This window comes from Mchenga conophoros, linkage group LG19, assembly GCF_057382185.1.
Source record: "Mchenga conophoros isolate Kocher_MC1m ecotype Shallow Benthic linkage group LG19, M_conophoros_male_GT1.1, whole genome shotgun sequence".
Taxonomy (NCBI): domain Eukaryota; kingdom Metazoa; phylum Chordata; class Actinopteri; order Cichliformes; family Cichlidae; genus Mchenga; species Mchenga conophoros.
In genome coordinates this window covers 7,226,807-7,250,409 of record NC_140544.1, presented here as the reverse complement: position 1 = coordinate 7,250,409, position 23,603 = coordinate 7,226,807, and the positions used below count along the sequence as shown (strand labels likewise).

The 23,603-nt window shown below is 38.5% G+C and overlaps 1 protein-coding gene across 5 annotated transcripts in view; it reads right to left on the bottom strand.

The window, feature by feature from the left end:
* slc4a11 (solute carrier family 4 member 11) overlaps positions 1-23,603 on the bottom strand; it is a 102,985-nt gene that overhangs the window by 21,650 nt on the left and 57,732 nt on the right. For 3 of the 5 annotated variants that reach the window (XM_085256425.1, XM_085256430.1, XM_085256426.1), the window contains exons 4-9: positions 17,927-17,970; positions 13,641-13,869; positions 9,957-9,989; positions 6,045-6,126; positions 4,434-4,557; positions 2,188-2,397 (exon numbers count right to left, since the gene is read on the bottom strand). In XM_085256425.1, the coding sequence (XP_085112551.1) occupies positions 2,188-2,397; positions 4,434-4,557; positions 6,045-6,126; positions 9,957-9,989; positions 13,641-13,869; positions 17,927-17,970 (722 nt within the window). The remainder of the gene's footprint in view (positions 1-2,187; positions 2,398-4,433; positions 4,558-6,044; positions 6,127-9,956; positions 9,990-13,640; positions 13,870-17,926; positions 17,971-23,603) is intronic. The other 2 variants (XM_085256427.1, XM_085256428.1) reach the window with 1 other exon arrangement.

The window sequence follows — 23,603 nt, the reverse complement described above, 5'->3', positions numbered from 1 at the left end:
ACAGGTCCAGGCTGGTTACCTAATGGCCAGATACTGTTTCTAATGAAGAAGCAAAACTGATGGAGTGACTTTTTCTCTGTCGAATCTGGATTTGGGTGCACAGTAAGATCACTGTATCACATGTAGGTCGTTCTGCCAGTATTATTTTCCCTGTCTATAGGAGGCATCGCCCCAAAGTAGCTGAAACTAAACGGAGATGAGCATTTCAATTAAACCCATAATCTTAAATTATGTCCCTCTTGATGCATATGGCTCTGTTTTGCTTTTAGGCATTTTGCTAATTTAGTCTGCCTTATCCACAGTGACCTTGAAGAGTAATAAAAGCCAGAGGCTGTATCCAGCTCTGAAACCTCGTTTTATTTTAAACACGCATTGCAGTGGACAATGACACATTTAGATTAAAAGTTGCACATTTGATGATTCAGCTAAGACGCTGGTGATTCCACTGGGGGGGGATCTTTGAAAGATCATTTGAGTCATGACCATTAATGGCGTAGTTCTTAAAAATCATATAATCTAAAACATAGCAAGTAAAGCAGCATATTTGGATTTGGATGTACATTTAATGGGATCCCCGTGTCTCCAAAAATGACTGGGAAAGACAGAGAGACGACAGCATCAGTGACGGAGAGAAGTATAATTTTACACAAGACAGGAAGAGAATGGTTATAAAGAGCCATGTGATTTAAAAGGAGACGTGAAGTGTTTCATTTTAAAAGATGAGCTTTCAGGTTACACCAGACAGGGAGTAAATGTGTAGCCCTGATTAAGCTTATTAAGCAAATTATCCAATTACCCAGTGTTTCATTTTCTTGTTGAACATAGTATTACGCAATAAAGTGGAACGGATGATGATAGGGGGTGGCTGAGTGGGAAAAGCTCCCAGGAAAATCATTCTGGCCTCATTTGTCATCCTAAAAAGTTTGGATGGTCTATGACAGATCAAAGGTATTTACATCACATGTAAACAACTTTTTTTCTCCAAGCTGGCTAGTTTTAGCTACACATGCTTGCTCGACAATGACTGTTCATTCATTAAATCCCTATACATCATGGAATTATTTATTATTGCAAGGAACAATGTGTGTGTTTGTGTGTGTGGGGTGAGGGCGTTGCAATCACCAGCTTTTGGCTCAAGTTCGATAAACAAAAGTCTCAGAGAGGAATTACCGTCCACCTGTTTGCCATTCGTTCTGATGGAGTGAGGCAACAGAAAGGAAAAACATAAAAACACAGCAGCAATTTGACCTTTTTTCTTAAAGTACTGGAAAGTGGTTTGCTGTTGCGGGTGGTCCAGTGTCAATTTTGGATGTGGAACAAGGAGAAGGCGGACTGGCTGGCTTTTTCCCTGTAATTTTCTTTCTTATTTTATCATTTTCCGTTTCCTCTTTATTCCACCTGCTCCCCCTCCCCCATCACTTCTTTCCCTTTTCACTCCATCTGTCTTTCCCCATATAGCCCTCTGTCTCTGAGTGGCACTGAGCCTTTCAAGCCCTGGGATAAACACCTAACAAAATCCTTTGCTGTATAAAAAACAAACAAAAAAAACAAGGGGAAATGTCTAGGAGCTGTGGCATGCCAGTGGCAACATTAGGAAGAGATGTCGGTCCGTGGCATTGAGCAGAGCCCCTCTGGAGGTGTGTGTGTGTGTGTGTGTGTGCCGGCGAGCACATGCACATGTAACTAAGGCGTGGGGAGTTCTGACAGGACTGTGAGAGATGTAAGGTCATTTACCCACTGAGGAGGCCTGGCAGGAGTTGATGCTGATTGATTAGGGGGAGAGAAAAGATTGAAGAGTCAAGCCAGTCGAGCGAGGAGGAGAGGAGGAGTGAAGGGGGAGGAGGAAATGGTGCTGAAGGTTGACGAAGGGAGAGAAAGAAAGAAATACAAAAGAAATAAAAATAATAATAATTGTACTGTATGTGCGCAGTTCTCTGTTCTATACACAATCATAAGGATGTGAGATGATCAAGAAATAAGCGAAAGGTAAGGGGGGATGAGGCAAACGGAGGAAAGGAAGAAGACCTCAAATATAACATCATCACAAGTTCTAACCAATCACAGGCACCATTTCAGGGCACCAAGCACGACTCATAATGCCTTCACATCACTTCAAAATGTGCGGAAACGTGTCTAATCACCCAGCACTGACACACACTCGCACACTCATAGATTTTCCTTGCTGACCTTGAGGGGTTTATGACTGCGAGGGTCAGTCTCCTCCTTCCCCAGAGCCGTTGGCTTCTGGTTGGCTGCCGTGAGCTGGTGCCTCTGGAACACCAACGCTTCCTTAAACTCCTCCTGTGTCTTTGTCTCCAGGAGCTTCTGCCTGAAGGAGATGTCAGAGAAGAGGGTGGCGAATGTGCGACCCAGCTCCATCGCCGTCTTGGTACTTTTCTACAAAAAAAAAAAAAAAAAAAAAAAATGCAAAGTGATACAAAATGTAAATCACGAATACCTCCTACATTTCTTTGCTGATCATCCGTTTGTTCTATACAGTTGTTTGTATACCGATCAATCACTACATGTGTAACTGCCTGTTTAAAAAAAATATATAGGTAAATAGAAAGGCAAAGGTGGGCGAGGGGTGGGTGCATACTGTCTTTAACTAGATTATTTTAAAACTGTGTTTGCGACATACCAAATATTAGAATTAATACCAGCTGCAGAGGTGTTATTGATATGTTTTTCTGTGATGCACTGCAGATATACAAAACTTCAAAATCTCTTTTACAAAGGAGAGACTTTTTCATACTAAAGAAATACTTTTTAATTGCAAAACATATTTAAGTATTTAAGGTCAATAGTTTGCCCATGCCAACTGGAAAAATGTGCTTGTAGAAATTGATGAGCACCCTGCTGCCAACATAAAACTCAGAGGGCAGCATGTCAGACAGGCAAAAAGCTAGAGGAGTTTCTTTGAGGGTAACATTACATGAAACAGTTAATGAAAACAGAACTTTTTTTTAAACAAGGGTCATGTCTTTATACCATATTCAGTCTGGTTAAAGAGAGGAAGGAAAAACAGGGGGAAACAGTTTCTAGACAGCTCTGTAAATGGTGGTTGATGGAAACGGTCCATTCTTACACATGCTAGATCACATACATTTGCCAACCAAAGGAATTTCTATCATCATTACCATCATGCCCCTTCAAAGATTTTTCTCTGAGAAGCATTCACCATCAAGGATAATTGAGGCATAATAATGCTTTATGTTTACTTGGGGCTTAGATTAATGTCTCTGAAAATACCATTAGTGGTTCTGATTGCTGCCAATAAGACTGGCGAGGAGGGTGCTGTAGGCACCACTGAAAGAAATAAACATAAATGAGGGTTCATGGGAAAAGAGATAGAAACAAGCAAATATACAGAAAACATAATGCAACAAGCTGAAGCATAACCGATAACCAGGTTTCCTCTTCCTCGACTGACCACCTACCCAGTGGTGAAAATTACATACTTGGGAGGATACCAAAGTAAAAGTGAGGAAAGCATGAAATCTCTCTTCTTCCCAGCAGGATGGGGGTTGGGAAGTCGAGGGTTTTCACCTGGTTTGGGGCAACAATCAGAGTCAACTGAAGGAGGGAGTGAAGTGTGTGTATGCGAGTCGAAAGCTGAGGATGAAGCAGTGGAGGACAGAAGGGATGAGTGGGTTGATGGGAAGGAGAAAGAGTTCATGGTTTTGATGGGAGGGAGGGACATTACAGGATATGTGTCTCTCCAGAAGCTCTTCAGAGCTGAAGAAAAACAGCAAACACAAACACAACAGTGACCCGAAAAGTTCAGCAACAGAGAGGCCCTTGAACTGATTTCAGTTCAGGAGTCAATTTGGCCATTTAGCAGTTCTGACATCATATCTGTCAGTGTTTCAGGTATTTTCAGATACATATCTAAATATATGTATATAACGCAGAAATAGACAGATTATATCTTCACAAATAACAACCATATAGACCCTAAACATCATGCGGCCTAACCAATATTTAATTTGTGGTGCTACAATTATGTAACATTATATAATAATATAATAGATTTGTGGTTTCTTCTGCTTTGCATTTTGAATTAAAATAGCAGAAAATCCTTTAAAGCCAATCTGTGCATTTTTTGTACAAAAAACAAACAAACAAACAATAAAGATAAGAATTATACTGATTTTATAATTTTATTCAAAAATGAATTTGCTTTGAATTATTTTTTTAACCTAAATGAACAGGTTGACGGGCAGCTCACAATAAGTGATTTTGCAAGAGCAGAATAATAAAACAGATTTTTAATTACCAGGAAAAATATTTTGTTAAATCACACTGGGCTACAAGTGAACATGAAATGAAATAATCAAAATGAATAAATGAAATAGGAACTAATTAACAAGTGACTAACCAGCGAAGACATAAATCTCATGTATCATTCCCTATGCCTGTGGGTTAGTTACCATTTTGAGAGGGGCCAGTATCAGGATGACATAGCGGACCTCGCAGCAGTTCTCCCCCCAGTTTTGTGGCCTCTCCAGGCGGGAGATGCACACATGACGTTTCTGGAGATGCTTCACGTTGCAGCTGGAGCACAGAGGGAAAAGAAGGAGGTTTTATAAATGTCAACACCTCACTTCACCGCCAGCGCCCTTCATTTCCATAGATTAACCTCTTTCTCGACAGCAACACTTAGACAATATTCAAATATGCCAGGTGAGCTTGCATTCACATTATAGGAATGCATGTGAACATACATACATAATATTTAAATATCACGTCATGCATATTTAAACATGGTCAGTGTAAAAAGGCTTTTTAAAGATTCATATAATTTCCATGCTCAGAAAACCACTCAGTGATGCTTCCTGGCTTATCATCCTCAAATATGGCACTCCCATGTGGTAATGTTTGATCATAATATGACGGGTATCACTCAAAACTTTGCATTTCTGTTTATTTTACTTGCCCCCTTTCCTCTAAGAAGGAAAGTATACAAACCACACCAGTGAAAACGCCACCTAGTTCCCAAGATCCCTACCTTACTAAATTTTCACCTCTCAATCCTAGTCTCAGTCGCCTGAGGTTACTTCTTCCTTCCATCCTTACGAATGTCTTTTTCACAGATCTAAATCCAAATGTCACTTGAGTCACTAGTCCCAGTAAAACACTAGCCAATTGAACAGTCTTTGTTACTGAAACTCCTGCCATCTGTTCCCCCCAAAATGAACACACTTTCAAAGTCTCTTAGATCTTTTCCTCTTGGCATCTTGATACAAAATCAGAATATGCTTTAGCATTTTTAGACCTGCAACAGAGAATGATTGGATATCAACTGCCTAATTATAACAAGCGGCACACACGTGGAAGCATCTGCATTTCTGTGTTTCGCCGTTTGTTCATTTATACTTTTTTCCCCCTGATTTGTTACTCGTTTGTATTATTGACATTTATGCACAGCTGACCCTGGATACATTTTTTTAAAAAGAGATTATATATTATTTCAGTTGTACTTGATTTGGTGATGATGTCATCCTTTCCTTTGCATTACGTTTACCACCAGGAAGCCTGTTAACATGACACGAGAAGAAAAAAATATCCACCTGCAGTGACTGAATGCTCCAGAGCGCACTTTGCGATTGTTCTCTGCTTCTTCAGCGTGGAGATGACCACCAATTTGAAAGGTAGGGAAGTAAGTGCAAGTAATTTACTAACTTGCACATTCAGTCAGATAATCGACTATAGGACAGAGCAGAGAAGGCTGTGTTGCAACACAGGTAGGGTGACTTCATTCTCTATGAAGGACACCATACCGCGGCAGCTGTATTCAGCACTTATTGTAATATGCTAAAATCAAAATCTTGTTTTCAATGTGAGTAGTAATGTATGTAACATAAAATACACCTATAATCTATAGTGATGATGAGCGTGAATGTTAAAAATAATCAATTTATAACTACATAAAAGCATAAATGAGTAATAAGAGAAAGCATCTTATAACACATTATTATAAATACAACTCTTTCTCTCGGCTCCCTCACACACATGTACATACACACATATATTTTGCTTACAGGATGCAAAGCCAGGACTGCTGGTACTGGACCCCTGTGGCGGTTGCTGTAACTCCCTGGATCGTCTCTGAAAGCAGGTGAACTGCAGACCAAAAAGTCAGAAGTCAAACAAATGATCTGAGATCAAGTGTCACATACTCGAAGCCCCCCTGAAAAGTGTTTAACTCCTGTGTGTGCGCGCGTCTTAGAAATCCATGTCAACCCTTAAGAGTAGCTGACTGTAACAGTGTTAAACTCTATAAAAACGCGTCACCACATTAATAGGAGTACCTACTGTTTAAGTTTACAAAATTCATGCATTTGAAAACACAAATTAGCTTAGATTTCATTTTTTTATATGGCCCAAAAGGCATCATTTAAAAGCCTAAAAACATTCAACTGAAATCTTGTGCCTTTTCTGCTGCGCCAAACCTCTCGATGTGTCGTCTACATCAGAAGTGTCTAACAAGCTCGCCTTCTGGTTTAGACAGTATCGCCAGGCTGCGCTGTGTGCACCAAGACAAGCTAATAAGGGTGTCCATCCAACCTTGGAAAACACCACGCTCATGTTCAGATTAAAAAAAACATTTCATTATGCTGCCATGTTTACAGAGCACAAATCATTAAACATGGGCAACTGGGGGCACTGCTGAAGCCAGCTCATTGCTTCCTAATAAGAGGAATCTCCCTTCCGCTGTCTCCCGCTGAGAGTGATGAATAATAGTGTTTTGGGGGACATTCTTCAGCAGCCCCGAATATCCCAAACCCCTCTAGAAGATTCAGTATGTTTTGCTTCGCAACATCCTCTTCAACTCATTAGTACTGAGAAAATTACAGGGTGGAAATGTTTTGTATCGTAAGCAGCGGGGACGATCATTTCCATATCATTCTGATTTTCCCTGCCAGTGGTTTTTCCTCTCTCTTATTCCATCTGTCTTTGTCTTTCTCTCCATCACTCTTCTTTTCTCTCCCTCTGCCTTGCCGTCTCATCAATAAAGTATCCTCCATTCATGCCAGAAAATGATGGGCGTCACCATGACAACAGTATCACAGTGCTCAAGGAGTGAGAGAGCCAGGAGGGGAGAAATGGGGTGGGGGGGGGGCAGAAAGATACACAAAAAGAGAGAGAGAGAGAACGCATGTAGATAAAGAATAAGGGGGGAAAGAAGTCTTTAGAGACAGAATGACAAGGATGAAAATGAAACCAGCACGTGGTGAAGAAGAGCGAGAAAGAGGTGTAGGAAAAGGAAAAACAAGGGGCAAAGAGAGAAAAAAGAAAGAAAAGAGAACAAGAGAGACGATGCATGCAGCAAGAAGGCATTAAACTCTGAAAGAAGAAAATAAAAATAAGTCATACAAAAAGTAAGACTTAAACGAAATGACAAGAAGAGCTTGAGACAGAGGGAGGAAAAAGGGAAGGAGAAGTAGAGGAGATGGACTGGGATTCAATTCAATTAATAGCAGTAAGCCTGACAGCCATGTAATAATCAAAAACCATCCAATTTCTCATTGACGTCAGGGATGAGAAGAGGAGAGAGAGACAGAAAGAGAACAAAAGAAAGATTAAAAGATAAAGAAAGGGGGATGAGGATAAAAGCAAGAAGAGAGAGGTAACAGAAGAGCAAAAGACAAGAAAAAAAACAGAAAGAGGTAAATGTGTGTAGTGAGGTTATCTGTTGTCCTCTATATCGACAGACTACGTTGTCAATGTCATGCTAAAAGAAGAGAAGCTAATGGCTAAATCTGCTAGCTGCAAGCCTCAATATCACATCATCCACTTCAGTGTGTTTTGTTTTGTTAGCTGCATATGCCTTTTCCAACAGAGGCTGCTGCAGTGTAGAAGGAATGGTCATCTTTAGAGTTAAATGCAACAACAGCTAAAAGTATAAAAGCTCTATACAATTATGAGCAATGCAAGTGGTCAATGAGGTGCGTTAAAGAAGGCATTTTTATGATAAACACATTAAAATAGAAGATTGTGTAACATCTATGACTTAGTCTAGGTCATTACTGGATCAGATGATCTGCAAAAGTTTATATATTAGAATAACTACCAGCTGTGTAATGAGTGACAGCCAGTCAGAAGGTGTACACTGCACTCCCTTTGCAGAAGACTGTGACACAGAATTAAATATGACCAGAAAGGCAAGCGACGGCAGGTCACTCAGTGCAAACCAAAATGAATGGGGAGCAAAATGCGATGTCATAGTTCGTTCAGTTTGTTGATTATCTCGTAGAAGCAGAAAAAAAAAAAAAAAGATTAAGTGTAGTGCAAGGGAATAAATTGTGTCTTATGTCTCCAGCTCAGGTGATGACAGGAAGAAGAGAACAAGTATTTGTGAGTGATTGCTGACATGATCAGGACAGAGACTAATTAAGAGATGTACATTTGATACTTGTCAGTTATGTGAAGATTTCTGCACGGTTTCATCAGCTTTTGCTATGCAAACACTTCTATTTCCACACAGAAAAGAAAAAAAAACCTGATTCTTACACGCAGCATATCAAATGTGACAAACTTCAATGGAAAATGAGGAAAAAATATGAGGAAGGCAAGACCGGATGGCTGGATTGGTCCCTTTGATCTTTCTGTATTCTTGGTGAATTCTTTAACTGTGTTATTCACAGTTTGGTTGGAGGGAGAAAAACAGATTGCAATTTCTGCAAATCACATGAGGATAAAGCCGTCTGTCATAAATAAGGGAGCGAGGAATCAATAAATATGCTAAACCAGTGAAAAAGATGTGATATTCATATTTTTTTCGGTTTATGTGACAGAAAATCTGCAGAGATGTGCAGGTACAAAAACGCATCGATTCATTAGTTTCCCAGTTGATGTCTGAAAACGGTACAAGATCTTTTGGCAAGGTGACTCCTTGCATTACGCTCAGAGGTGACCTCCAGAAAGCCTCCTCTGTCTACGATGCCTAAAAGATTAACTGTGGTCTTAGCCACTGGTAGACTCGCATCATACATACACAAAACCCCTCAGTCACACACACTAACACACAAAGAGAAAACGATTGGTTTCCTTCAAAGAGTGTGAATGTTGCAAAGGGCACTATGAAGGAGGTGATGAAAACATATAGGTATCCATCACAGCCAATCACAAGGCACAAATGCTATGGTCACATGGTGAGGAAGGGGCCACTAGGACTGGGTCAATAGTGAAACTTCATATTTAGAGAGATTTAAATTGCAGTGATTTCTTTGGATAGAAACAAATTAAATGTGCAGTAAAATAATTAGTTATATAATTAGCTTATTAATTAAAAAAAATACCTGAATATAAAACCTCTGAAAAATAGGTCATTTTTTCCTAGCAAGGACATAATGTCTATTCTAAACTAAAAAATTTTAATTATTTTGATTTTATGCTTTAACCTCGTAAGACCCAAACTCTTTCATGGCATGCATTTTTAATTTCTCTTTGATATTTAGGCATATTTTTACCTGATTTTTGTACGAAGAAAAATGAGAGCCACATATGAGGATATTAGTTTAAAATTTTGATAAAACAGAGGCAGTATATTGTCCTCGTAAGTGGATATCAGGCCCTTGTAGAGCAAAATTTAGTATTTTGGTCTAGACAACCCAAAATGTGATGTCCACATATGTGGACACCAGGTCCTAGGAGGTTAAATCTCATTTAGATGTATGAATTATTCGATCACTTTACAGAACTATCAGTTTTCTTTTTACGCAGAACTGATAACTGCTGATTGGACCCAGCGTTGACTTGAGGGGCCAATGAAGAGGCATCGATATCTTGCTGGTGTCTCTAATCATTTGATGACTCAGTGGATCGACCCAGTCCTGAGCACGGAGAGGAACACAAACGGAATACTGATGGTGATTGGTACAGGAGCAAACGACTGATTGCAGCCTCACGGCGGCTGATGCTGACATTTTCATCCAATTAGCACAGCTTACCGTCATCAAAGAAAACGAAACTTTGAGACTTGTCTGCATGGGGAGAAGGAGGAAGAAAAACCAAGAGGAGAGACAAAGAGTCAGTTCAGTCACCTTTTCTGGGCAACAGGCTAGCAGTTTTCAGCAAGAAAATGACACGCATACACACACTTTCCTACCGAGCAGGCACACACATAAATATCTCTACTGAACAGAAGCTTCATTTCCTGCCCTCCTTTACCTCATACATATTAAATATCATTTTCCAGAGAAAATCTCGTCTTTGTTAGGCACAGAGAGATCCCATCTTGATTACCGTCTACAGGCTATTAACAAAAATTGGATTTTATCTCCGATAACGGTCGTGTGTTCAGCTGGTCCAAGAAGCCCAAAGACGTCACTGATGAGATCAAGATGAGAAAACTGGCATGTATGGCCACCATATATCATGATAAGTAAAGTGGTTAAATTAATGGTTTCAAATTAGTATTCTGATCTTTCCTGAAAAATGTGCCACAATGAAAACTCATGTGTCTTGCTGTGATATAATAAGGGTAAAACAAAGTCCAAAGGAAAAGCAGCATTCATGGCAGTACTCTCAGGTTAAAAACACGAATCTGTGCAAAATATGTTCTTTGCAAACACACAAAAAAAAGACAAGCAGTAATAATCCCCTCCTGGTTGAACAGATGGTCAAGTATTTCTGAATTTCTGAAGAGTTTAAGGGTGACAAAACTCACAGCGTACACAGATGGAGATATACATTTAAATAAGGCACTTACAAAAAAACAAAAACAAAAGAGAGAGACCTACCCTAAGTTTTCGTACTTAAAATAATAAATATGTTGCAGTCTAAATTCAACTGGCAGAAAATAAAAAATACAGCAACACAGGAGGATTATGCAAATCGAGACCAAGTAAAGAGCCAGCAAGATCGATCAAAGGTGACAGCAATTTAGGGAGAAATTATGCTACAGTCATCACAGACAGGGCACACAATCAGCAGCACACAGAGCACTGTGGCTATGAACATCACAGAGGAAGAGGGGAAAATATATTTATACATTATCATACAAAACACTGTCAGTTATTCTGTGGTAGCGGATCATCATTTTGGTCAGCATCCTAAAATCATTTAGTTCTTCAAGTACTCCTAGTTTGTCAAAAAATTATACATTACTTTTAAATTTTGGTGTACATATTAAAAGCGGAAGTAATATTATCATGCGTTGCATCATCGTCAGCGTTGTTCATTATTCCTCTGCACAATCCCGCTCTCCATCGCTGAATCCCAAGACAAAAGCAAAGCAAAAAAACAAAAAAACAGCTCAAGTTGGCCTCCAAAAAGAAAAATACTCCTCTGTACAAGTAGGAGCAGGACTAATTATCTCTGTGGGCTTTCATCTTTTTCATTTCTGTAATTCTCTGTTCTTTCGGTGCCTGTTATAATCTTGCCCTGTTCTCTTTATCTCACAGCTGTACAGTATTACACTCCAAATGAGCTGGTCTGCTCGCCAGCCGTAATACCCCACTGTGGCAGAGGGAACCTTGATATGGCAGAAATTAATACCTGAAGAGATATGTCCCGTTGATAACATACTTACGTGCAATATGAATGTATTCCCCCAGGAAAAGCCTTTGTTCCTTCCCAAGAGATATTTTTTCCCCTCAGCGCTGACACGAGTGTTTCACTGGTGAATTCAGGGATTCTACCAGCAATGTGAAAATTCAAACTTTGTTTGAAATGCACCGCTGAACCACTGCCATTGTTATTAATTTATTAGGACAACCAAATCAAAGAGGTGAAATCCACAGACTACTTGGTAAACATTGTGTAATGCATACTTGAAAGACTAAACTAATTATGAACATTTCTGTATGTTCACATCCTTCTTTGAGCATATTATAGTAGCCTCTGTAAAGTTTTCGTGTAAATGTTTTCTGAATAGCTTCACTATGCTTATTATTAATGACCCCCACAGTTCAGTCTATTATTACCCTATTCTGTCTGCTGCAACTGATGCGTCCCTGCTGCGTGATGAGTTTCAGCCTATTTTTAAAATAGTATTTTGTGTCGCATAATAAAACAAAGAAATTATTGATTATTCGTTGTTTAATTCATAAATAAGTTCAAAAAGAATGTAATACTGACTGCTGCTACTCTGTTTTCACAATCAAGCATCACTTGAACAAAATGTCATCCCTTCATTTATGTATTTTTTTCATTGATTTTAGAAGCACACAGCCCAGACTTACAGAGGAATCATTTTTGTCAAGATGACAGCCATAAAAAAAGGGAAACAAAAAGGGAAAAAACCTTCCTTAGCCTCTTTGTGGGATATTCTTGAAGAGCAAAAGTGAAAACGCAGCTGCAGTGACCACAGGTTGAGAGTCTTGGAAAGCCATTTGAAAAACTAAGTGAGTGATCGATGACAGAAGTCAATTATCACCTTGCGGATCTGTCAGAGGCGGCTCTGCAGGGTGAGCGTCACACACCGCCCACCTCTGACTATCCATCAACAACTGCAGACACCAGCCCAGCCAGACAGGAAAACACTGGACACCGAGTACATGACAGGAAGCCCTTACACTAGGATTACCTCCACATGCTCTTACAGTGGTGAAATCCCACTTATATTTACTCCTATATCGGCACGGCATTAAATCGAATGTACTTAAAGAAACCATTTTCCACGATTCTTCACGACTTTAACTAGATAGAAAGCAAAGTTTCATTTGCCAAACAATTACTTTTGTGAATGTTCTGTACAGCTTGCGGCAGAAAGCAATGCTTCAACAATAGCTACATATTATTATGTAAGAGGGCGGATTTCTCTTGCTCTAATGGGCTGAAGAGATTCGCCTTAACCAAGAGGCTTTGCTACTCAGCCAAGAGGACCTGTGCTGAGGGGACTAAACTAATGTGACAGGGATCTGTAAGCTGACAAATGGGCACCAAACCTAGAAACATGGGTACATTTACAATTGCATTCATGCATTACAATATAATATTTTAGGTACAACCGTTACTGAACATAGTTTCAGGTCAAAATAGAAAAAAAAATGTTTAAATGTATGTGAGACTTAATAAAGCTGTTACTTTTTTGCTTTTGCTTCCCCAATTAATTCTGCACTTCGAAACTGTAGCCTTCCCTTTAATATTTAATTGCTTTAATATTCAGGAGGAAAAAAAGCGAACGCCTGCTTTAAATTGCACAAAAAAGTAAAAACGATAAAGCTAAACTACCTAAAAATAAAAAGGAACATTGGTGTCTGTGTGTGCAGTATATGGTGGTGTGTTGAAGTGTAAAACATCCACTTTTCGCCACGCTGAGTGCTATTTTTGTCCACCTAAAAAAGCTGTGGGTCAAATTGGCATCCTTGGTACAAACATCAAAAACGTTCCTTTGGGTATTCAAAGCTCCTTGAACCATTCTCAAGTCTATCTGACAATTCTGCTGCAGAGCCTGAGGTACAGCTTATTTATTTATTTAATTTTAGGTAGGCGATGACATGTGCAGACGTCAGATGTTTTTAGGTCAAGTGTCAGATGCTATGGGTCCTGGTCTGATTGTGGTTAGGCACAGATGATGCATTGTACTTCTCCATCTTGTGGTTTGCATATCTCTGTATCAACTGTATCTCAAAACAAATTAGACAACATATGACTGTGTTTACATGCATGTCGACAGAATCCTTGCTCACCGTTGACCTCCTGTGCTCCTGCATCTGTGAAAAGCATGCTCATCACCTCCTCGAAGTTGCACCCGGGCTCTAAAGCATGGCTGTCCTGGCCCACGTGGTGCAACATTCTCTTCAGAACATCGTCCAGGGACGCGGCTGTCTCATCCAGCAAGATGCTGGCCCTCGCCAGGAAGCCATCCAGGTCACGGTGTGCCCGAACCTCCTCCTCAAAATTCATCAGCTTCACATACTGTGGAAAAACAATAATTATTTCAAGTCTGAAATAGTTTTAAACGAGATCCCGTGTTGAGAATGCAAATAAGTTCAATTATAAAAGAGAAGAAAACAGTGTCAAAATGCATCTAGCCTAGTTTCTGCAGAATTGTACCCAAAGGAAAAAAAAACTAGATTTAGTTTTAATGTTTATATGGCAGGGTTTATTCTCTAAGGCAATTTTCAGTTTCAACTTTATTTATATAGCATCTAACCACAAGTTATGTGAGTACACTTTACCAAGAAAGCTTGAAAATTGTCAAGGTAAACTGAATATCAGGGTAAACCCTGGCTATAAAACTGAGCTAAGCGTTCTTTTTTTTATATATATATATATATATATATATATATATATATATATATATATATATATATATATATATATATATATATATATATATATATATATATATATATATATATATATATATATATATATATATATATATATATATTTTTTATTTTATTTTATTTAATATCTTAAGATATAAAGAAATTAAATTTCTAGATATAATATCTAATGTTTATCAAATTACATTTTTGACAATCAAGAATACAATAAATAAGCCTTTAAGGTGATTTTAGTTGTTAAAAAAACAAAACTGTATAACTATAAAACTGTTACAAACTGTTACTTTAAAGACAAACTGCTGAACCCCAATTTATTTTAGAATTAGATCACATTTCTTACCTATTTCAGAATGAGGGCAGATGTAAGATCTTACTGACTTTTTGGATTGCAGTCAAATATAAAAGAACCCTAATAGGTTTGAGTTTATTGCCTTAAATCCTTCTGAGCTCTTCAAAATAGCAGAACACTGCCAACAATCAAAATTTTATCAAAACTGTACTAGTGCTGTCCACGATTCAGCTCAAGGGAGACGGCTGGACAAAGAAACCAACACAGCTCCATTAAGAGCCCAGACACCCACCAGTCATTGATTGTGTGATTGACAGAAATTCTGAAGATGAGTGGATTTCCTGCTGTTTCTTTTAAGCACCAAGCAGAAAGTCTCCGTGCTCTTTACAGAAAAAAAACATGTATAGGTATTTCTGCAAAGAGCTCTCTATATAAATTTGATTTTGCTTTGTTTGTGCAATCACAGAAAGCATCGGTCCTGGGGCTCTTATGCAACTCGAATGAAATGATAAAAAAAAAGTAAGAAACAAATAGAGTTCATTTTGCACTTTTTAAAAGAAATTATAAAGCGAGTCATACAGGGCAGAATGTGTGGTCCAGTAGTTCATGTGTTAATTCAAAGGTTATATTTTAAATTGCTCATGAAGGAAGTGAAAAATATCCACCTGCAAGCACAAGCATAAATGAAAATCTATTTATGGACCATTGCAAATAAAAAAGATCCATAACAAAATTCTTGGCTAGGACTTAAGGACGGGAACATGTGAAATTAATAAAAAGCAGAGGGAGAGAGCAAACAAACGGAACTGTGATACAGAATGAGGAGATTAGAGAAAAGAACCAGGCAAGCTGTTGGTAGGAATGAGGCACAACAAACCGAAATCTCTGACAGGCTCATAACGGGGAAGACTAACTCTTGACAGGTTTGGTCACCAGTTCAAACTAATGCCCTCTCGGGGTTGCTTTAAACCCTTTTACCTAATTGGCACAGAGACATTTGTTTACTGCATCACTAATGATTTACAAACCTGTAGTAATAGTAATCTTATTCCCCTAAATTTTGTAAAAATACAATTTTTCTTATACATGTAACATATGTGCCTCAACTGTGGGACTCCTGCACAAAACAATGCCGACGATAAGAGGCTACATTTGTGGTCCAAACTTTACATGCACTTATCATGGGCACGAATGACACAGTAATTTGGGGGGGTTTAATAATTTCTTTCAACTGTTCTACTTCCAGGGTGGAATGCTTGTACAGCGTACATCTTTAAAAGCTTTAAAATGCAAATTTCATCCAATTTGCATGTGGTCAAAAACATGCAGACTCAAATATATACATACACTCACTTAAATCTTTTAATAAGAAGTGCTGAAGGTTTTACTCCAGGTCTCACCTTCACAAGGCCAAGAACTATTAAATTCTTGTTAGGGACCATGATTCACTACAACTGGTAGTTTCTCTTTGCAAACATAAAAATGATTTGTTTGACAGCAGCCTGGAAATAGAACAGTTCAAAGAAATCATTAAAAGTCACAAATTACCATGACACTGATGCCCATGATGAGTACACATACTCTATGTGCCACAACTGCATCCTGCTACTACTACATTCACTGTGTGGTTCTCATCAGCCCATAATTTTAACAGAAATCCATCAACTTATCAAAACTGATTGGTGAAGGGAACTGGTGAAGATTATCATTCTCCGCTTTGAAATTTGTGTCTAAGCATTCATGTGAATAATATTAAGATGTACCACCATTGTTCAGATTGTTCAGAACAAACCCACCAACCCATGGCAGCAGCACTGTACAGCAGCTATGGTCCTCCCCAGCATGACAGCATGACAAAGCACAACGTCCCACCACAAAACTGCTCAAGGGTGGCTTGAGGACGTCAAAAACGTGCTCCGAGTATTGACCTGGTCGATGTAACGACAGATCCCTGCTATGAAAATATGGACTAACAAGACTGCTGCCAACTTTTAACTGGGGACAAACAAAATTAATCAGGTAATTCTTTTAATCAAAACATAAAATTAAGGTTTTTGGGTTTGAGTCCTTTACAAAGAGGGCTCATGATGCCACATGAATGAAAACGTCTGGCTTTAATCCAGTGCAAAAATAAAGTTTGCTGGAATTCGAAAAGAATGACGCACAAATAGATGAATGGTAAAAACAAAGGTCCTCAGGCTAGCCATCACATCTACAGGATCATCAAGCACAATAAAACCATTACAGATGTTTCATTTAGACCCTCTATAGCTGGAGAGCAATTCTTAATATCCCGAACTGCCTCGGCAAATAATAATTGCAATTTCCTTCCTGCAAGATCCATATGTGCATTATTCAGTTATTTTATGTTTGAAATGATTGCAATAATTCATAATTGCATAATTTACTTTAGCCCATCACAACATGTAGCTATTGTACAGGTATAACACTGCGACTCTCTAAGCAAAACCCCAAAACTAACCCGTAACAAAATGAGTGAGCCAGCAGTAAAGATGCATGAAAAGATTAACACTAGCAGTTTTACAGAAAATATTCAATATAGCAGAGCTATTCATTTATCAAGCACATCTTACACAGATTGGATTGTTTTTACAAATCTTGGTGTACTTCGAGTGTGCTCAGTGGAACTGTGGGCTGTTAAAACACATAGGAAAATAAGCGCAGCACGTTTTGGTTCCATATAGAATGAGACTCAATATTAAACCAATCAGGAAAAGATGTTTATTCTTTAATTTACTGCCCAAACTTACTTTAATATAAAATCATCTCTGTACCTTTATGCACAGCCAGCAGTGGGTAAGCAGGTATTTCAAATGCCTTCTTCAGTTGTTCCTCATTCAGTTTGACAACTGAGATTTTGGTCCTGTGTATATTCATAGAGGTCTACATACACTAGGCTTAAAATTTTAGATCATATTTGTTTTTCTTTCTTGATAAAAGCACTGGGTGCATTATATGTTGCTGACCCGTACTGCTAAATTACTGAGCCCTTAACTGGAAAAAGAACTGGAAGTTCTGTTGCTTCAGAACAAGAACGTTCTCAGTTTGAATCTTCTGGTCATTTTGGGGCCTTTCTGTGCAGGGCTTGCATGCTCTCCTCGTCGCTGCAAGTATTTTCTCTGGATGCTTCAGCTTCCTCTCTCAGTCCAAAGACATGTAGATTAAATCAACTGGTGAATTTAACATAGGTGTGGATGTAAGCATGACAGATTGACTCTCTACGTTAGACGTGTGATCGGCTGGTGACTTGCTCCGGGTTTAATCTGCCTCTGACGCTATACTCTGCAGCCCTGACAGATGGTTAAAAAGGTCAAATAGATATAATAAATAAACAGTAATATCAGACTTCTAGTTGATAAACATCCATCCTTACCCTTCTTGATGTATTGAGTAACACACAACCAGAATCGTCAGTTTCTGAGAAAGAAATAAAAAGCGATATAATTAGACACTCAAAGTGTACATCAATAAAGACTTGACATGTGTTTATATTAAACAGATTTATCCACAATAAGGGTGAACACATATATATCTGCTCAAAGGGCTTGAACCCATAAGTGCACTCTGCAATTGATCATCACAAATGAAAAATGAAAACGCAAACTGCTTTAAAAGATTAGAGCCAACATTATGTAGTTCTAGCAAATTATTTTACTTTATATACTTAACCTCCTAAGACCTGAACTCTTACATGGCATGCATTTTTTATTTCTCTTTGATATTTGGGCTGATTGGGGCCCGATGAATGTAAAAACAAAGAATTACCAGATTTTTTTTTACCTTATTTTTGTTTTTAAGAAAAATAAGAGCCACATATGAGGATATTTGTTTAAAATTTTGATAGAACAGTAGCAGTATAATGTCTTTGTAAGAGGATATCAGGCCCATGTAGAGCAAAGTTGAGTATTTTAGTCTAAATAACCCAAAATGTGATGTCCACATATGTGGACGCCAGGTCCTAGGAGGTTAAAAAAAAAAAAACTAAGAAATTACAGAACTGACAGCAAAGGTGAAACAGAAGATGAGACATTGAGTGATGAAGAATTACAGAACATGAAAGCAGACTTTGTTTTGAACCATTTCGTGTTCAGTGTCTTAAACTCCTGGGCCACTAAATATCAACATTTCCTTCGTTTGAATAGACTATGTTAAAGTTTTAACACCAATATGGTCATTATAATGTTCTGTATTTTCAGGACAGGCATTAATTCTGAAATCACAAGTAACAGCCACTCGAAGAAAAACAGCCTGAGACCCCTTTTTTCTAAAAGTGATGAAAATGTCAAGAGGCATGTCTTTAAATGCTCTCATTGAATAAGGATTGAAAATTCTCTTCTGATAAGGCTTTAATATGCGCATGTGGAGCTAAGGCAAGAGCTCAGATAAAGTACAAAGGTTTGGATTTTCCCAGTGTTGGGAAGAGGGGAAAAACCTTTTATGTTAGAAAACAATATAGGGACAAACGGAGGGAATGTGGTTTTCAACACACTCCCGTCCCTTAACTAGCAGACTGTCAGTACCCTGCTGACTCTCATAAAACAGTCCGCCACCACAGATACATAACACGGTTATCGCCGTTTACTGTGGGGACAACATTATTAGGTTACCATGGGCTTTCCTCCTCTGCTCCACGTGATGCATACTGTCGACTCGGTCTGGAAATCAATCAGTGCTTTAACTCCTCCCTCCAGCAACAAAGAAGCAAGAACACCCCCCCGACACACACGCGCGCACATACACTCTGACAAGCCAATAAGCCTTAGGAAAGTGCCAGGATATTATAAATAATCCTGCGACGAGTGAACGCGTTTGAGTGTGAGTCTGCAGAAAAGGGTGAGGGGCTTTGATCGAAACACCAAACACCTTGCCACAAAAACCCTGCAGGCAGTGTAGGAAAAAAAAAAAAAAAGAGCCCCAACCCCTGCCTTTCTGTCTCTGATGAGACTATAGCAGGGGGCACGTGTCATGTGCAGTGGATTTGGTTCATCAAAGCCGCACAATCAAAAAGCACACGGCCAGGCTGATCTGTTCCCTTAGGGGAGAGGAAGCTCCGGCTCTAATTGCTGTCAGGCTGTAGCTGTAAGGAGATATTCGAATATTCATATTAAGATTACCTCGTCCCCGATGATCACCTCCTTCTAATGGACTCTGTATGTCTCAATATAGCTTAAAGTAATCCAGAAGAATTTCATTTTCTTTGGATTAGGTAAAAGAAGTGTTAAAATGTGTTCTTTATTTGAGCAATGTGCCACTATGACTGAGGATACCAGATTAACAACCTTGTACTTAGGCTAAGGTTGGGGATCTCCCATACTCTGCCTTAAACATCCAGTGTTTTTGCACCAGATGAAACTATAAACCTAAAAAGGATTCATGGATTACATCTGCATCTGGCAGATTTTACCCACAGGTCAACAATCTTACAGATTAAAATGAAAAATATTCATTATTTAACTTCTTGAGTTTTGAACAAGAACACTTGGCATCAAACTGGAAATTAGTATCAGATGTTACTCTTAGTTGAGTGTCTAAAAATGTATTTATCGCAGAGTTTCCTTTAAGAAACCTCATGGAAGCAGTGACAGTCAATAAAGAGGTGGAAAACAAGTGGGACAATAAGGTTTGATTATAGTGTAAAGGTACAACAGTATTTTTAGCTGTTGGCTTCAAAAGGCATTCAACAGTCCCTTTCAAAAGCAATTATAATCCTTCAAACAAATATGACCAGTACCTATTTAAGAGGCTTTGTTGCGGGTATTTATATTTAATACCTGAAAAAAAACCTGAAAAATAATATAAACCTAAAACGACGCCTTAAACATTAACCTAAGAAAACTAATGTTCTTGCATGTATGTCATTACTGTTAATACCACATGAGTCAGCGTCTCAGGCAGGTCTTACTCTTTCTGTTTATCACACACCCCAAAGGTTTTTTTCTTAGGGTTTTTTTTTCATGAAAATGTCCAATTCCTACCCAGGTCTTAAAAGAAGTTGCACTATTACTTCTGTATAAAAGTATTAACTATAAAAAGATTAGACTGACTACCTTAAGACAGTCTATACCCAAGTTAGAAAACATAGCATTACCTCTGGACTCTTTTTGCAGATATCTCATCCATAAATAGTCAAATCTTTATAGTAAAAAGAAAAGAGGGGAAAAAAAAAAAAAAAAAAAAGTATTTTTGTCAATCCCCTCTCCACACTCATCATACATTCATGAAACTAACTTCGCTCCAGGTTATCAAGGTCAAGTCAGGACCTTGGTAAAAACCAAAATGTCTTTTCCAGCGTCAAAGACGGCTGTCCTTCCTCGTGACTTTTCCACATCAGCATTCAGCCAAATTGATTGAAGTGAAGTGGAACTGAGCCCAGCGCTGGCTGAAAAATGTATAATCAAGATATCAATTGTATTTATGGAGGGAATTTGACAGCTTTATGACAAAGAGAGAAGAATGGATGAGATCATGTCAAAGTGATATAATAACAGAAGGAGACAAACAAACAAGTCTGTATTACTGTGATACAACAGTACTGGTAACCTCTTCATTTTCATATCTTTAATATTCCCTTCAATAACCACCATCAGTCACCTTTTTTGATGTTGCTACAGCCACGTTGAGACAGTGAGCCTTCTTCAGATACTTTCAGTGACAGTGTATACTGACAGACTGGGCAGATAACTAACACGACTAACACTCTATTCTCACTGGGGGGCTGCAGCTATATGCTAAAGTCACAATAATGGCACAGCAGATCTATAATAGGTTTGTTTTTCTTGTTTATTGTTCCAGTTTAGCGTGCCAGCATTTCCTAATTAGCAATAAGTCACAACTTACAGATGATGAAACCAAGGTACTGGACATATTTATAATGTGGGCTTGACACAAAGCCACAGGATCACCCGAATTCTTAAACCAACTTGAATCTACTGACAGATTGACGAGTCCCTCTTTGGTTTACTCTCCCTGAGGCACTGCTCAGTAAAGAATCACTTTTTGTACAAGAAAAAAAAGACTAACTTTTGAAAACACCCACCTATTTTCAAAAACTCAGACACTCAAACTTCTAAATCTATTTATTTGTTTTAGCTAAACTTCGTTTAAACCTTACTCTACTTTTTCAATGAAAAGGGAGTCTGTGGAATTTGGCCCCTTCTCTTACATTAGAGATAATGGAGCGGATCATTCAGTTTGTAGTACAAGGAGGAATAATAGTACCTCAGAACCGACAGAAAGTGCACTCTCTTTTTACCATATCAGGACATTCATTACCAGGAATCAGTATTAGAAACAACAGCACACAATGTCAGCTGTTGTTTGGGGTTTTTTCTTTCGTTTTGCAAAAACTATGAATTGAAGAAAATGAAACAACTTGTAGAACCACCTTTAACAGCAATAACTTGAAGTAATGGTTTTCTGTGTGACTATCGGTCTCTGCAAAGTCATGAAGCAAGTTTAACCCACCCTTCCTGCTTCAGTTTTTTGAAGTTTGCAGACATTATTATTTATACACAGATCTCTGCACACCCGTTCTGTTGTAGATTTGGTGCTGTGCTTGGGTCACTGTCCCGCTGATTGACCCAATTTGGTCAACCTTTAGCTCTGCAATGCTTTGGTATACAGAGTTCTTCTTGGTGGACTCAAGGTGCTCAGGCCCTGTGGCTGCAAAACAAACCCAAACCCCATCCACCAGATGCTTGTAGATAACTTCAGTGTTTGCAGTTTCACTGAGCGTTGTCTGACCTTGGAGTGGGTTTGCTTGGACATCCAGTTCTGGGAAGATCAGCAGCTGTCTTGAATGTTTTTCATTTGAGAACATTTGTTTTAGTTGGTGATATCTTTCTTTCTTGGTTTTGTATAAATGCAGATTTGAATACTCCAGAAGTGCAAACTGCCAAAGCGTTTTTATAGAGGCGGTCACTGCTGCTGCTGATTAATTCGAGTGCCATCAAATATCAGCACCTGGCTCACTACACATTTTCTGTATTTTGGCTTAATTTTTGCTAAATAAATAATGACACAGTGTAATATGTCACGTTTGTTATTCATTTGACGTTTTATTTATGTAATTTTAAGAACCGGGTTATTTGTCTTATGTCTTGGTATGTAAAACCTCAGAACTGATAAAGGGTTTTACTGATAAAGGCCACGTTTGTCAGTAATATTCTGAAACCAGGCATGAATCAAGAAAGGGGAAATAAAAATGAAAATAGAAACCCCTCCTCCTGCAGCTCTTGCTCTTTTGAGATTAAGCACAGCACATGCCTGTGCCCGTGCTTAATACACTTAAAAATAAGAGGACTTTTTCATTGTTGACCTTTGGCCTCACATGGAATTTAAACCCCACTCTCCAAGATCAAGATCCTCTGCTTAATTCATTGTGCTGCCACATCCAACTTTCTTTCTGACTTTCATGCTCATTATACTGCTTTCTGCTGCTCATCTCATCTGGTCTAAAGACTGATTGGTAGGAAGGTAGAAACGGTCTAGTTAAATATATATAAAAACATATAATGGTGAATATGGTGGAGTTACACACAATTGAATGCTGTCCTAGAAAACGGGCTGGAAAGATACATTTGAAACAAACATTTTCTCATGAATTAATTAAACAGACAGATGTTTTTAAAATTAGATTAAGATAGGAGCTGCTGTCTCTTGGTATGACGTAATCACTGAGTTATTTGCTTTTCCAAACCACTGCTTGTTCAGGCAGACAGGATGTGATTAAAAGTCTTAGTCAGTCTTAGATTAATTTGACATGGTGGACATATTCCACAGTGGTCTGTGATAATTTGTGACACAAATTAAAAGCAAAAATAAGATGCAAACAACTAATGATACTGGGATCAAATGTATGTGACAGCTACACTTGTGAGGCTGGGGGCAGCCAGGAACGAAAACAAAACACTCTAATCAGCATTCAGCTGTGCTGTCAATGAGTAATGCACTGAAAATCTGTGAGCAGGAACTGCTGTGCATGACAAACATTCTGCACCTGCAGGTGAGAATTTTGACAGCAGCGAGATTTCAACATATTACAGCTGTAT